Source organism: Scyliorhinus torazame, chromosome 9 (genome assembly GCF_047496885.1).
Source record: "Scyliorhinus torazame isolate Kashiwa2021f chromosome 9, sScyTor2.1, whole genome shotgun sequence".
NCBI lineage: Eukaryota > Metazoa > Chordata > Chondrichthyes > Carcharhiniformes > Scyliorhinidae > Scyliorhinus > Scyliorhinus torazame.
The window spans coordinates 106749126-106764267 of NC_092715.1; the positions used below are offsets into that span (position 1 = coordinate 106749126).

The 15142-nt window shown below is 42.0% G+C and overlaps 1 protein-coding gene across 3 annotated transcripts in view; it reads right to left on the reverse strand.

Moving 5' to 3' along the window:
• The window catches only part of LOC140429416 (CMP-N-acetylneuraminate-poly-alpha-2,8-sialyltransferase-like), a 100942-nt gene extending 88379 nt beyond the window's left edge, over nucleotides 1-12563 (reverse strand). For 2 of the 3 annotated variants that reach the window (XR_011949084.1, XM_072516366.1), the window contains exons 1-3: nucleotides 12303-12563; nucleotides 10712-10843; nucleotides 650-907 (exon numbers count right to left, since the gene is read on the reverse strand). Coding sequence is in view for 2 of the 3 variants with exons in the window: in XM_072516366.1 (XP_072372467.1) it covers nucleotides 650-907; nucleotides 10712-10843; nucleotides 12303-12409 (497 nt within the window). In the remaining variant the exon portion in view is untranslated. Of the gene's footprint in view, nucleotides 1-649; nucleotides 908-10711; nucleotides 10844-10969; nucleotides 11255-12302 lie in introns of those variants that run through there. The other variant, XM_072516367.1, reaches the window with a different exon arrangement.
• Between the last annotated feature and the right edge of the window lie 2579 nt (nucleotides 12564-15142).

A 15142-nucleotide genomic window follows, 5' to 3' on the forward strand; every position in this document is an offset into this window, starting at 1 on the left:
GCACTTTCCAATGTTTCTACCATTATTCATAAAATGAATAATTAAACGGAGCGTAATACTCTCAGAGAAGTATATGAACCATTTTATAAATAAACATTTATATTTTATAAATATTTTTTAAAACATTGATTTATTTTTCTTAACCATATTACTGTGCCACTTTGTAACCCGCAACCCCATGAGGATTGAAGATCTGTCTCTCCCCATAACACTGCAGTTAAAATCAAGAACTCAACATGGAGGCGATAGCCTATGTGAACTTGCTTCAGACCACTACATGGCACGGTCTGTGAAACCTGCAATAGCCTGTGTCATTGCCCTGCAATCGAGTAATTTCAGCCCAGAAAGGAAGCACTTCACCAGACGTTATTCTCTTTTCATATTGGCTCAGATTTTTTCAAGGAAACACCACGTAATTTAATTCAAAGCGGGAAAACTGAAAACATTGCATTGGAAAAAATAACATTTTGTTTACAGAGTTTGTCTCTCTTATACAATGGATCAATTTTAACCCATTCAAATACCAACCACACATAAAGAATTACAGCCAGCCCCAATGCTTGTAGTATGCATAAGGTCAAACATCTGTGTTTTAGAAAACACTTTTAACTGCGAAGGTGTTAACTTCCTGTTATAGAGTGTGTCCTACCTTATTACAAACTCATGACTGTCAATCTCCTTTCCACATCCACTGCCCAGGAGAATCCCAGAGTTTCCAACAACTGCACAAGTGCTGAATCGCTTGTTCTTCATAGGGGACACGTCCGGGAGAAGACTGTGTAAATTGCGAGAGATGTTGAGGGTCCGGCGCCTGTCCAGCACATAATGAATAACATCCCCTGGCTTCAAGCTGCTCTTCACTACTGATATATCTCTCTCTGCGTCTAAAAATCGAAGAATATCCTTCCTGCATTAGAAGAAATGAAATTGAGTAAGAAAGATAAATCACTCGGAAAATATGCTTCCACTGAACTAAGGCAACGTGATAACAAGTTAGATAGTATATTTAGAAATATCATTGAATGACACCATCAGAAATACCATATTCATTGGGATACATATTACTGTAGATTAAAAGTGTCATAATGGCACTACAAATGTATGGTCAATCACAGTGGGCTCCTCACTACTAGAACAAATATAATAGCCATGGAGAAAATCCAATGCAGATTTACTCAGCCGAAGGTGAGAATTCTGAGTCACAAGGAGTGGATAGAGCAACCAGAGCTTTGAACTGAGAAGACGTGGGGGTGGCATTTGATTAGAGGTTTTTCAAAATGATAAAAGAAACAGACACAGTAAACCTAGTTAAGATTATATTTCTTGGTCGATCAACTGAAGACAAGAGGTCTTAATGTAAGCTGGAACACATAAAAGGGGAAATCAGAGGCAATCATGCAACATGTTATCGGAATGTCGAATGCTTTACTGCAAGTGAAGGTCACTACTATTGAGTACAAAATTCAAAAAGATGCTAGATTATTATTTAAATGAAAAATAGAAAATGCCACTTGCCTGCTTTACAGAATCAGGATGTGGAGATGCAGGCGTTGGACTGGGATGGGCACAATAAGAAGTCTTACAACTCTCATGTGATGAAGGAGCTGCTCTCCGAAAGCTAGTGACTCCAAACAAACTTGTTGGACTTTATCCTGGGGTTGTAAAACTTCTTACAGAATAGGGAATTGGGATTACTTTTGGAGAAAGTAGACAATTGAACTTTGTGAATTTGGTCCCCAAGAAACTGCTTATTAAATAAGAACAAGGAATGAATGACCTTTTTTTCCAGGAATGCTTCAATGTCGAAACTAAAATTGTCTATGTATAATTGTGTCAGTAAAGGTAAAACAGGACAGAAATTCAAATTGTGAAAATTATCTGTTCTGCGCCTTCTGATTTTTAAAGATCCAAAACACATGCAGTACATTATTACAATGCTTTCTGATAGTATTAGATCTCTCATTGAAAAGGCACTCATTGTTTATGGTTCCTTCTTTAAAATGAAGATTTTTGACTTAACATGCCATTTACTGGAATATTAAGATTTTCTTGTCACAAAGGTTTGCACTTGCAGGTTTTTCAGTATTATTTTGAAATGACATTGTCAACATAGTAAGTTCTTTGTAAAACACTTTGCTTTGTACATAAATAAAACTTGTAAAGACACAGTAAGTGGTATTATTAAATCACTGGTTACATCTGCCATACATTGTTAAAATAAATAATACTTTGAATAACAATTAAATCAGGGTTTGAAAATACATTCAAAATGTTAATATCATAGATATAGAACAGAGAACATTACAGCGCAGTACAGGCCCTTCGGCCCTCGATGTTGCGCCGACCTGTGAAACCAATCTAACGCCAATCTACATGATTCCCTTATCGTCCATATGTCTATCCAATGACCATTTGAATGCCCTTAGTGTTGGCGAGTCCACTACTGTTGCAGGCAGGGCATTCCACGCCCTTACTACTCACTGAGTAAAGAACCTACCTCTGACATCTGTCCTACAGCTATCTCCCCTCAATTTAAAGCTATGTCCCCTCGTGCTAGACATCACCATCCAAGGAAAATGGCTCTCACTGTCCACCCTATCCAATCCTCTGATCATCTTCTGTGCCTCAATTAAGTCACCTCTTAACCTTCTTCTCTCTATCGAAAACAGCCTCAAGTCACTCAGCCTTTCCTCATAAGATCTTCCCTCCATACCAGGCAACATTCTGGTGAATCTCTTCTGCACCCTTTCCAGTGCTTCTGCATCCTTCCTATAATGCGGCGACCTGAATTGCACGCAATACTCCAAATGCGGGCACACCAGAGTTTTGTACAGCTGCAACATGACCTCATGGCTCCGAAACTCAGTCCCTTTACCAATAAAGGCTAACACACCGTACGCCTTCTTAACAACCCTCTCAACCGGGGTGGCAACTTTCAGGGATCTATGTATATGGACACCGAGATCTCTCTGCTCATCCACACTGCCAAGAATCTTACCATAAATCACCTCGCACTTTTCTGCATTAAACTCCATTTCCCACCTCTCAGCCCAGCGCTGCAGCTTATCTATGTCGCTCTGTAACTTGTAACATCCTTCCGCACTGTCCACAACTCCACCGACTTTAGTGTCATCTGCAAATTTACTCACCCATCCTCCTACGCCCTCCTCCAGGTCATTTATAAAAATGACAAACAGCAGTGGCCCCAAAACAGATCTTTGTGGTACACCACTAGTAACTGGACTCCAGTCTGAACATTTCCCATCAACCACCACCCTTTGTCTTCTTCCAGCTAGCCAATTTCTGATTCAAACTGCTAAATCACCCTGAATCCCATGCTTCTGTATTTTCTGTAGTAGCCTACCGTGGGGAACCTTATCAAACGCTTTACTGAAATCCATATACACCACATCAACTGCTTTACCCTCATCCACCTGTTTGGTCACCTTCTCAAAGAACTCAATAAGATTTGTGAGGCACGACCTACCCTTCACAAAACCGTGTTGACTATCTCTAATCAAATTATTCCTTTCCAGATGATTATACATCCTATCTCTTATAAACCTTTCCAAGATTTTGCCCACAACAGAAGTAAGGCTCACTGGTCTATAGTTACCGGGGTTGTCTCTACTCCCCTTCTTGAACAAGGGGACAACATTTGCTATCCTACAGTCTTCTGGCACTATTCCTGTAGACAAAGATGACTTAAAGATCAAAGCCAAAGGCTCAGCAATTTCCTCCCAAGCTTCCCAGAGAATCCTAGGATAAATCCCATCCGGCCCAGGGGACTTATCTATTTTCACACTTTCCAGAATTACTAACACCTCCTCCTTATGAACCTCAAGCCCTTCTAGTCTAGTAGCCTGAATCTCAGTATTCTCCTCGACAACATTGTCTTTTTTCCTGTGTGAATACTGGCGAAAAATATTCATTTAGCACCTCTCCTATCACCTCGGACTCTAAGCACAACTTCCTGCTACTGCCCTTGACTGGCCCTACTCTTACACTAGTCATTCGTTTATTCCTGCCATATCTATAGAAAGCTTTAGAGTTATTCTTGATCCTACCTGCCAAAGACTTCTCATGTCTGCGGCATTTCTGACACACAGTTGTTTAAACAGAGCTTTCAGAGTGAAATTATAGCGAGCTACAAAATGGTTGGCTGGCGCTGCTGCCCCAACAGGCAGATGTTTTGTTTCATTTGGTTTCTTCTCCGGTTGTAGAACCATGATGCAGTTTCCGGTGGGTGCAGCACATGCTCATAAAGGGACTGGCTAAACTGGAAAGAGCACAAACACGTTTTCTCAATAATCTTTAAGGTGTCAGAGGTCTCTGTTAAGAGTCATAACCATGCTCCCTCTGACACCTTTAAGATTATTGAGAAAACATGTTTGTGCTCTTTCCAGTTTAGCCAGTCCCTTTATGAGCATGTGCTGCACCCACCGGAACTCTGTTCAGAGTCACAATGACCTTCTGGTCTGCTCCGACCCTTCTGTGTTCCATCTCCTGCTGTTCTTTATCCCCTCTTTTAGTATGGGCTTCTGGTTTGGTGGGAAGATGGGCCACGTTCCCCCACTTCCCCTGTGAGCTGTTGTCACCAGCAATTGAAGTGGTTTAAACCACGCAAATGGTTTGTGCGCCTACTGATGACAATGGACAGTAGGGGCAGAACCTACCCTATCTACAACGTAGTAGAAAATAATTTTGAATACATTTGGCTTGAATTACATTAAACTATTGGCCATCTTCCATCTGATATTTCAATCCATTCGCAATTTAAATAAAGAATGTGCAATAATGGTGGCAGGGAAGTGAGTTAGTTCCCCAGTCTTCTATGTATTCAATCTCAACCATGCTGCTAAAAGGGGAAGGATGGAGAATACACATGAAAATCAGACAGGTTGCTCTTGCCTCTTCCCCAACAGCAACTGGAACCAGATCACTAGCCTAGACCAGCAAAAGGCTCAAGGAAACAAGAAAGACAATGGAGGAGCTCAAATCCTTACAGAACAAAAATGTGCCTTGCTGATGTTACATTCTGATGTACCATATTCACAAATTCAAATCAAACAACTCAGCACTCAGAATTCATTTTGAATTCACGATTTAGTTTTGAATGAGACTGAGTCTCAAATGGAATTTCTTGAAATTAATTAAAAAGAAAATCTCTACAATATTGAAATTCCATGCACTCTTGTTCCTGAACATGCTTTAACATCTCCACTTTTTTCCTAATTGTCTCTAAGTCCCTTGGTTGAAATGACTGATCACACTACCAACGAATACATCCTACTTGTGTTAGATGTATGAGTACCATGTCATTTATGTTACAATATATATATTTTTTCACATCTCACGTACAAATGAATTAGCCTGCAATAGCAGCAGGTGATTTTGAAAAATCAACGCAAGTTCAAATCTTTTCTGATTGTGTTTTCTCAGAATTTTATAAGTCAGTAGTACATCAGTACTAATGTGGAGAAATGATATCCTTAGAAGATGGAGCTTCTATTCGAGCTGCTCTACTACCAATTTAATGGATAAGAATATGGACTCGTAGCACGGCTGCCACACAGCACCAGGTACCCAGGTTTGATTCCGGCCTTGGGTGACTGTGGTGTGGGGTTTGCACTTTTCTCCCTGTGTCTGCATGGGTTTCCTCCGGGTGCTCTGGGTTCCTCCCAGTCCAAAGATGTGTAGGTTTGGTGGATTAGCTATGCTAAACAAATTGTCCCTTGGTGTCCAAAGATGCAGGCTAAGTGGATTGGCCATGCTAAATTGCCCCTTCATGTCCAGAAATGTGCAGGCTAGGTTAACGGGTTCTGGGGATGGGCAGGGGAATGGGCCTAGGTTTTGGAGAGTCGGTGCAGACCCGTTGAGCCTCCTTCTGCACAGTAGAGATTCTATATTAATATTTACAGTTGCTTCTGAAATCTTCTGCTATCCACTATTTTCTTATTTTTGAATATTTCAATGAGTTTTATTAATACTGAAGAGAACTAATCTCCAGCACAGATGAAATTCGAAACAATGAACCAAGAAAATGATTTTACTTTGCGTCATGAAGAGAGGAGTCAAACATATGACATCACAGGCGACCTGATTCTATGAGGAAAATATATTTCATATTTCCATCACTTGGTGTGAGTTGCAAATCAAGGCCACATCAAGAATCCAGTTCTCTCCGATTCTCTTGGCTGATGGTTTGCTGGTCTACAGACGTAAGCAGGTTGATGTAACAATTTCTCTCATAAAAATCCGATAGCCAATTTTCAAAACTATGCACATTTTGTTTCTGAATTTTATGCACAACAGGTGAACAATAGGCAGCACTGCAACACAGTGATTAGCACTGTGGCTTCACAGCACCTAGGTCCCAGGTTTGATTCCCCGCTGGGTCACTGTCTGTGTGGAGTCTGCACGTTCTCCCAGTGTCTTCGTGGGTTTCCTCCGGGTGCTTCGGTTTCCTCCCACAGTCAAAAGGTGTGCAGATTAGGTCAATTGGCCATGACAAATTGCCCTTTGTGACCAAAAAGGTTAGGAGGGGGTTACTGGATTACGGGGGGGCTTAAGTGGGTCGGTGCAGACTCAATGGGCCGAATGGCATCCTTCTGCACTGTATGTTCTGTGTTCTAATGCTTGTATCAGAAGTTAGATCTATTTGTTAAACCGGGTACACCATGGAGAATGGTGAAATGTCTTTTTTATTTCACTTGCAAGAAAGATTTTCTTAAGTAATTGTCCAGAGGAGTTATGTGAATAAACAGGGAATTGCCATGTTCTCCTAATGGTTCACTGCACCACACATTAAGATAATGAAACATATCCTCCCAGTTTTGATCTTAGATCTGTCCTCCTGGTGATCTCATGGGCAATGGTGGTGATGGCTACGGTTAGTCTCTATAACCCTGGGTTCAAGGGAGGGAAATGCACCCTAGATTTCCACACCAGTCTTCTATCCATTGAAACCTACTGGAAAGGAATGAGCTACAGGATCAGAGTGAACTGTAATAGTGCCCATACACAAATATCTGCCAACAGCTTCCACCTGGACATGTATGTGGTACTCGTATGTGGCATAAGATCATGGAGGGCTGCTGGTATGTGCCCACAAATATTTAGGGCCTCCAAGTCTGTCAGGTGTAGAATTGAGGATAACATGAGTAGCATACTGTGTCGAGTCTACAAACCCTACACATACTTTTCGCATTTTTTTAAAAACAACATTGATTCCTATTTATCTTGGATAGAGTCAGTCATTCCAGATTTCACAGCTGGAAGGGAAATAAAACTTCCCAAAACTCCTGAGGATTTAGACGAGTGGTGTAAAAAACAGCATTTTACAATGCATTTGCTACTAATTTACATGTTTTCCTGTTTGCAAGTGCTTTTTGTAGACCACTTCCTTTAATTCTGTATTAATACAAAATGCAGTCATTTCTGAAATGCAACTGAGAACCTAAAGAATGCTCTAGCTGACCGCTAATACTGGAAGTCTCTCCAACAGGAACTTCCTCACCATTGTCCCTTAAAAAGGAGAAAATTTAAAGAAAGAAACAGCTGTTCAGTTTTTAAAGATCCAAGTCACCTTCTACTTTTAGCAGAAATGTTCAGCTATAAAAAAATCAAAATCAAAATGACCCTGTTAATCAATTTAGTTCCAGCCCCAGTGCCTTGTAAGTTTAAGTAGAAAAGGTTTTATAATATATTGCGCATTTGGCCAATATGAATAGCTCTCACAAAAGAAAAGTCACTTGTGTTCTGGGTACCATATTATTGCTATCATGGCCCAATATTTCTTGTTCAAGTAATATTTTCGGAGCAAATCTATCACATTTATAAACTTTTATTATAATGTACATACAGGCAGTAAGTATATCACTACGTTATGGCAAAAACTGCATCTGGGAATTTTGCTCTTCAGAAACTCAACTGAAAACACCAGTAACTAGTGTAACACCCGAGTGCTAATTCAACAAATAAATAATGCACAGCCATAGTAAATATGGGAATACTTTGAAATGTTAGAATTTTATTTGACATATGAATGTCGGTGGTATTTTCCATGAGTGTTTTAGCATGTCACCTCACGCCAAATTACAACTAATTGCAGTTACACATAACAACTGAGAGCTAAAAGTATATTCTGTCCCCCAAACTTTCTGCCCTTCCACCCTGAATCTGCTGACTTAAGTTTGATGCAATTTTGAGGGCTTCAGCACCTCCTGGTGTGTTAGCATTCTGGATTTATGAGTCAGATGATGACAGCCAGAAATTTGAACTGAAGAGTGAGAGATGTTTAAAGTCAAGCCTGACGCTTTCTTTGCTTGATAAACACATGCGCACTTTTCAACAGGAGTCACTGGGTAATGGCAGAGTCAAAGTCCTTCTATCCAACTAGACAGGTCAGGAAAATTGCAAACTCTGTTCCCTGTAAATGCTAAGTTAGCTGAACTTAGACAGGGAAGAAGCAGGAATATTGTTATGAAGAATTCTGTTATGAGAAAGGAAATTACAGCCAGAAATCCCACTCTTCGTTGTGTCTTGTGACTCAGAAGGAAAAAAACAGTAAAATGGGGAAATAAGAAATCTGCTCCAAACTGCTTTTTTCTTCTCGATGGGAAATTCATATTGTGTGAACCTCCTCCTCCTTCAGGTACAATGTCTTACAAGATCATTGGCAGCCATGGACTTAAATTGGATTGCTCTATTCTTATGCTCCACAAACTATGCAATGGTTTGCCATTGCCTCCAGCAATATGGCTGACAAAGGAAACTCTTCCACTTTGTCTGACATCAGGCATACTGGAAGGATTTACAGGCTTATAATCAGCCTGTTGGGCCACATTGTGAATGCACCTTCCATCACCATCAAGACCTGAAGTAAAAGTTCAACAGGGAGCTTCTGGCCCAGAGGTAGAGGAAGGATGCTATCTGCTGCACCAGAGGTCCTCCTCTCGCTGTTACACAGAATTCTACTTTCATTGTCTAGACTCAGGCATTGCAAATGCTACTTGTGTAAAGAACTTATGGAATCATATTTATCCCTGCCTTCAGAAAAGGAACAATGAAAACTGAGAAAAATGAAAACAGAGAAAAAGAAATCCTAACAACAAGAGTATAAAAAGCAAATTGGGACAGTTTTACCTAATTAGAAGAAGAAATGAAATGTGCTAAACTGAAAAAAACACAAGGGATCTGTAATCCTCACTTTACTGCAATTGCAAAAAAACTTATGGGTGATTAATGCGCTATTTCTCAATTTCCTTATGGAAACATAACTAGGAATTAGGATTTTGCTGCTGTCCTATACAATAGACTCTTCCTGCAATTCACTGTCAAAAATTAAATTCCAACTGCTCCATGTCTCATGTTCCTTATTCAATTTAATTTCAGATTCTATGTCACAAATTCAATATTCCTGCAGGCCATGTGCCGAAAGTCAATTTTCCTTCAGGTTCGCTATGCCACATGGCTTCTTCAAACAGCAACAGAAATGCACCATGGCAATAAGGAACTTCTAAAAAGAAAATTCCCTACCTTGTGGACTTAAACTGTAGCATCTTACTGCAGTCAGTCAGTGACCTAGTCTCAACGTCCAGATGAGTAACTCCAGCTTTATTCTGTTTGTCTGAGCTTCTTAACACAACTACTGTCTTGCAACCCAGAGATACATCCACCATCTTCTCTCTCACATGCACTCTCTCATCTGTCACCATGCATTTACATAGATAGAACATATATGCAAAGCAAACCCGCCTTTGATGACAAGATATTTCTGGAGATCTGCCCATTATTAAAGTTTCTATTCTGTACTGAGTTGGGGGAGGGGAGGGGGTGTTCATTTCTCTTTATTATGTCTTTTTGAAAACCTTGCTATCCAACTCAGTCCGCCTTGATTTTCACTGGATACCAACTGGCTGTAACTGTGAATAAACATCAACATTAGGATTTAATTGTAAAATTTATTCATAAAAAATTCTTTCTCCCTTATTGCGACCAAGAATAAACTAGAATACCTGCTACACTGCTGCATTTCAGATTTAGTTCATTTTTCTGTTACACTTTTTTCACAGCAACAGTGCGTGTAAGAGAGTGCAGCCCTGTGGTCTTTCCTCTATTAATACCAACTATTGTCTGAGGAATACTCTTGGTTCATTAAACATTTCTATCATTAGTGCTCATATTACTCAATTATGTACATCATAAAATGAGTGCTGCCTATAATTTAAAATGTTCAGCTAAATGTCAGGTGGCTTGGGGCAGAGGAGGCCTGGTGACTAGTATAGTAACAGCAAACACTTATGCCAATACCTATAATAAAGATTTGAATAATTCTATCTTTGACATGTTTTATCTACTCTGACCTGTGACAGCTATATTGGCTGCAAAATTGAGAAAATAACTTGTACATCTTCTGGGTTTCAAGATCTCGCTGAAATCTTTACTGACCTTTACTGGATGATGATTTGGTGCAAAAATGTGGCCTCAACATACAGCAAGGGCTGAATACGTTACATTTCCTGTTTTGTTCAATAAGAAAAAAACTCCAGTTTTGTTCCTCCCTTGCTGAAATTAATTATTTTGAAAGCTGCACAGCATAAAAGGGGTTAACCTAGCTGCATTAGCATGTTGGTTACACAATGTGAACATGATTGACCAATGTTTACAACATCAGTTGAGTTAATTTTGTCAGTTTAAACTTGTATACCTGATCTTGATCACTAGGGATGCATTGTTTTTCCAACCTTTCACAGTGTGCTCAAAGCGTGGAAGCACACTCTTCCTGTTTACTTTTCTGGAAGTATTAACCATCAGTCTGGTTGGGCTCGCTTCTCCATTCCTGAAACAGTTAAGGTTTAAAAAAAACAGAAAGTTACTGCAGAGGTTGTTTTCAACTATTTATCAGCTCCCAGTTCACGCCTGGCAACCACTAGACGTGCATCTTGTACATCGCAGGGAAACTGACCATTTTATGTTTCACACCGGATTGCTTCACCTCTCTCGCCAGACACGTCCAGCTCGTGTTCTGTTTCTGACACGAAAGCCACTTTCCGAAGCGATCCAGCCACAGGTTAACTTGTGAGCTGTGTTTAGGGTGACTGAGCGCTCTCTCGCCTTGCCTTCACCATAGCTATCTCCCCCCTGATCCAGCGGATACTTTGTACATGACTTTCTGACAAATGCTGAGAACTGACTTTCCGCTCACACACACACACAAAACCGCAGCTTGCGTGTTAGGCTTTCGGAACTGAAAATTTGTTTTTTCACAGACCGTTTGTACAAAATTACTGAAAGAGTTGAGGGGGGGGGGGGGGGGAGGTCGATGGCAATCTAATATAAAATAATAACCCGTTGAATCATTATGGAGAGCGAAGTAAAACGTATCGAACCCGCAGTGACAGTTTCATAAAAGAAACAGGGAGGTGAAAATGTCGAATCGATATTAGCAGGAGAATCGCTGAATAGTTCTGCAGCCTCACAAAGTCTGCTAAAAGGGACGCCGCTCCCTCCACACAAGAACACTGTGGTCTTTTTTTGCAGCGCTCGGCTGAATGTGACTTCGACTGCCACCCCAATCAGTCAAATCACAGCCATTCAGTGTGTATCAGACCAAACACTGGCGCCTTAACCACATCTGAGGTGTAGGCACAAGCCCACCTACTGGAGAGAAAAAGAGAGAGATTGCAACTCATTGAAACACAACAGAAAAAGACGGCACTGATTTGGAAGGGGGGGGGGGGGGGGATGCGAAATGCAAGATCGTTCTCAATATCCAGAGTTACCCCCATCACCCACCCCCTCCCCTCCCCCACTGACACCCCAGGGTCGCTATCAAAATCCCGGCACCTTTCGTTCGAGACGAGTTGTGTGGGAGAAGTGGCTGGCTGGCTGGACCTGGTTTTGTTTGGTGAAAGCTGAGACTTGTCTTTCTCACTGATTCACTTCCACAAAAGGTTTCCATTCCACCCAGCACTTTTCTTTTCTGAACGGAGAACGTTTCGCGAGCCACGTCGTCAGGAAAATGAACCACAAAAGATCGCAAGCGGCAAAACTAACTCGATTGAAAACGTACATTTAAAGGGAGGGGTGGGGGGTGGTAAACTCTTCCTGAAGCATTAATTAATTGTAGCTTTAAAAAGGTAGGAACACAAATATCACTTGTGGATTACAAATGCTAATTGTCGTTCTTTCAAAATAAAATTAATTTACCAAACCAATTGCATTTATTGATTTGCAGGCAAACTCCTTTAAAATATTTTCACCACTTTTTCATTTAAGACGAGACGAATGCACATTACCCCATTTGCGTTTGCTGGTGCTCCGATCTTGTTATGTCCTTTGTTTTAAAAAAAATGACTATGATACTTATGGTGCACAATGTCCAACATTTCCGAGGGAGACGCATTTTTTTTTAATATAAGTGTATATTTATATTAGTTATAATATAGAAATGACGGAGTCCGCTTTCCCTCCCAGTCTGGGAAATAAGTAAGGCGCAAAGGTTTCTGTCTGTGAGATTTCGAAACAGACACTTCACCACACGCCCCTGCTCCTCCTCCTCTCTCCCTCTCTCTGTGAATCTCCTCAGTGGGGAAGAACTAAACACAGCACCCTCTGACTGACATCTCCAGCCACCAGTAACAGCACGGATACTGCTTGGCCCCTCTCCTAATGGCCTTGAGGTTCACCAATAGGAAAGCGGAGCTGCTGTTCCAAGCGAGGTAAATGACTGACAGGAGGCAGGCGCTGTGTAGAGTGACTTTTAAAAAGATAGCGTGCGTCTGGGCAAATAGAAAAAGAGAAGCGAAAGGTGACGAGCTGATGGGGGTGAGGTATTTGAAGAACAGGGATGCTTTTGGCTTCGATCAAGCGTGAGATCAGGGTGCAATACCTGTTCCTGTCAGCTCGGACCTGCCATGTCCCGTGTCTGGGGACCACAGGTTAAAAAGAAAGCAAAATACTGGGGGCGCTGGAATCTGAAACACAAGAATATACTGGGGGGGGGGGCGGTTCTCATCAGGTCTGGCACCATCTGAGGAGTGAGAAAACAGATAACGTTTGCAGTCCGTATGACTTCTTCGGGGCTTACATATAAATATCTCAGAATGTGTTAATGGGAGAATAAAGGAGAATAAATGCAAAACTTAAGAACAAGTGACAGATGGGCTGCTGGGGAGGGGGCAAAATGTTTTACTATAACATCTATTTTAGTATCAAAACATTTTTGGCCGGATGCAAAGACCCGCCCCCACTTGTGTAATTTGTTCTTTAGTTTTGCTTTCACTGAGCACTGATTAACCTTTATTCTCTTTGTTGCATTATGCTTCTTCGTGTGGCATAAGCTGCTTCCTTGGTGTATGCTTTGACAAAGGAAGGTCCAGACCTTGCAATGAGTTCAATATGTTTATTGAACTACTAACACAGTTCTTAAATGAGTTCGACTCTCCTGCTAATCTAACTGTAGTAACTCAGTCTAACTAAACCAGTCTGCTCTAAGCCATGTTCTAGGTGTGATGCTGCTGATCAACCCTGATGTACTCTCTAGATGTCTGTCTGTGGAAAGAGGCCGAGTGTGAGTGCCTCGTGCCTTTTATAGTGAGATTCCATCCCTGACTGTCCTGCCTGCTTATTGGTCATGTCCTGTTCTCTGTGTTCATTAGCTGCCTGTCTGTACCGTCTGTATATCATTATCTGCATGTCTGCATATCATGACATCTCCCCTTTTTTTAATGTTTTATTGGCACATGGAAACATACTTACATATGGTGGCATATATTAACATATTTACAAGCGGTGGCATATATGAACGTATTTACATGTGAAGACAGCTGTCTAATGTGAGAAAATAGAACATAGCAAACAAAACAAATGTTCATAAGTCCAATCTCTGGGGGCTTGCGTCTGATCCTTGTTGACCGCCGGAGAGGTGGTGGTGGGGACGACGGTGCCTTGACAGGCGGGATGGAAACATGACTGGTTGCTTCGTAGTTCGAGGTATCAGGAGGTGGCAAAACAATGGACGGAAACGGAGAAGAAAGTGGTTGCGGGCAGGCAACTTTGCACAGTGCCCGTCTGTTTCGTCACACAACAGAACCATCAGCCATATGTACAACATACGAGCGGGGCGCAGCATGTCGAACAACCACAGCTGGAGCAGACCAGCCACCATCCAGTATATTGATCCTGACAGTGTCTGCCGGGGATAACACGGGCATATTGGTGGCATGAGCATCATAGCCCTGCTTTTGACGGTCTCTAAGCTGCTGCATCTTCTGCAGCACCGGGAGGTGATCCAGGTTGGACAAGTGTATGGCTGGAAGTGTCGTCCGCAGGTCCCTGTTCATCAGGAGTTGAGCCGGCGACATGCCAGTGGACAGTGGGGTCACCCTGTATGCAAGCAGCGCGAGGTAGATGTCAGAAGCAGAATCCGCGGCCTTGCAGATGAGCTGTTTCACAATGTGCACCCCTTTTTCAACCTTCCCATTGGTCTGTGGACAGTGTGGGCTGGAAGTGGCATGTTGAAATGGTATGACTTGGCAAACATAGACCACTCGTGGCTGTTGAAGCACGGGCCATTGTCACTCGTGACAGTGAGTGGGATACCATGGCTGGAGAACGTCTCCTTACAGGCCTTGATGACTGTCCGAGATGTGAGGTCTGAGAGCTTCACGACTTCAGGGGAATTGGAGAAATAGTCAATAATCAACACGCAGTCACGACCATTCGCACAAAAGAGGTCGATGCCAACCTTGGGTCATGGGGAGGTTTCGATTTCATGCTGCTGGAGCATCTCCTTGCTCTGCGCTGGCTGGAAGCGTTGACAGATCTCACAGTTGAGGACCATGTTCGAGATGTCCTGGCTAATACCGGATCAGTAGACTGCCTGGCTCTGCGTCTGCACTTCTCGACGCCCAGGTGTCCCTCGTGGATTTGGCGGAGCACCAAGCTCTGGAGACTGAGCAGAATGACAATCCGGTCCAGTTTGAGGAGGATACCATCAATCACCGTCAGGTCGTCCTTTACATTGTAAAATTGAGGGCACTGCCCTTTCTGCCAGCCATTGGCGAGGTGGTGCTTGACACGCTGCAAGAGGGGGTCTTTGGCTATCTCCTTACGGATACGAACCACCTTCTCATCA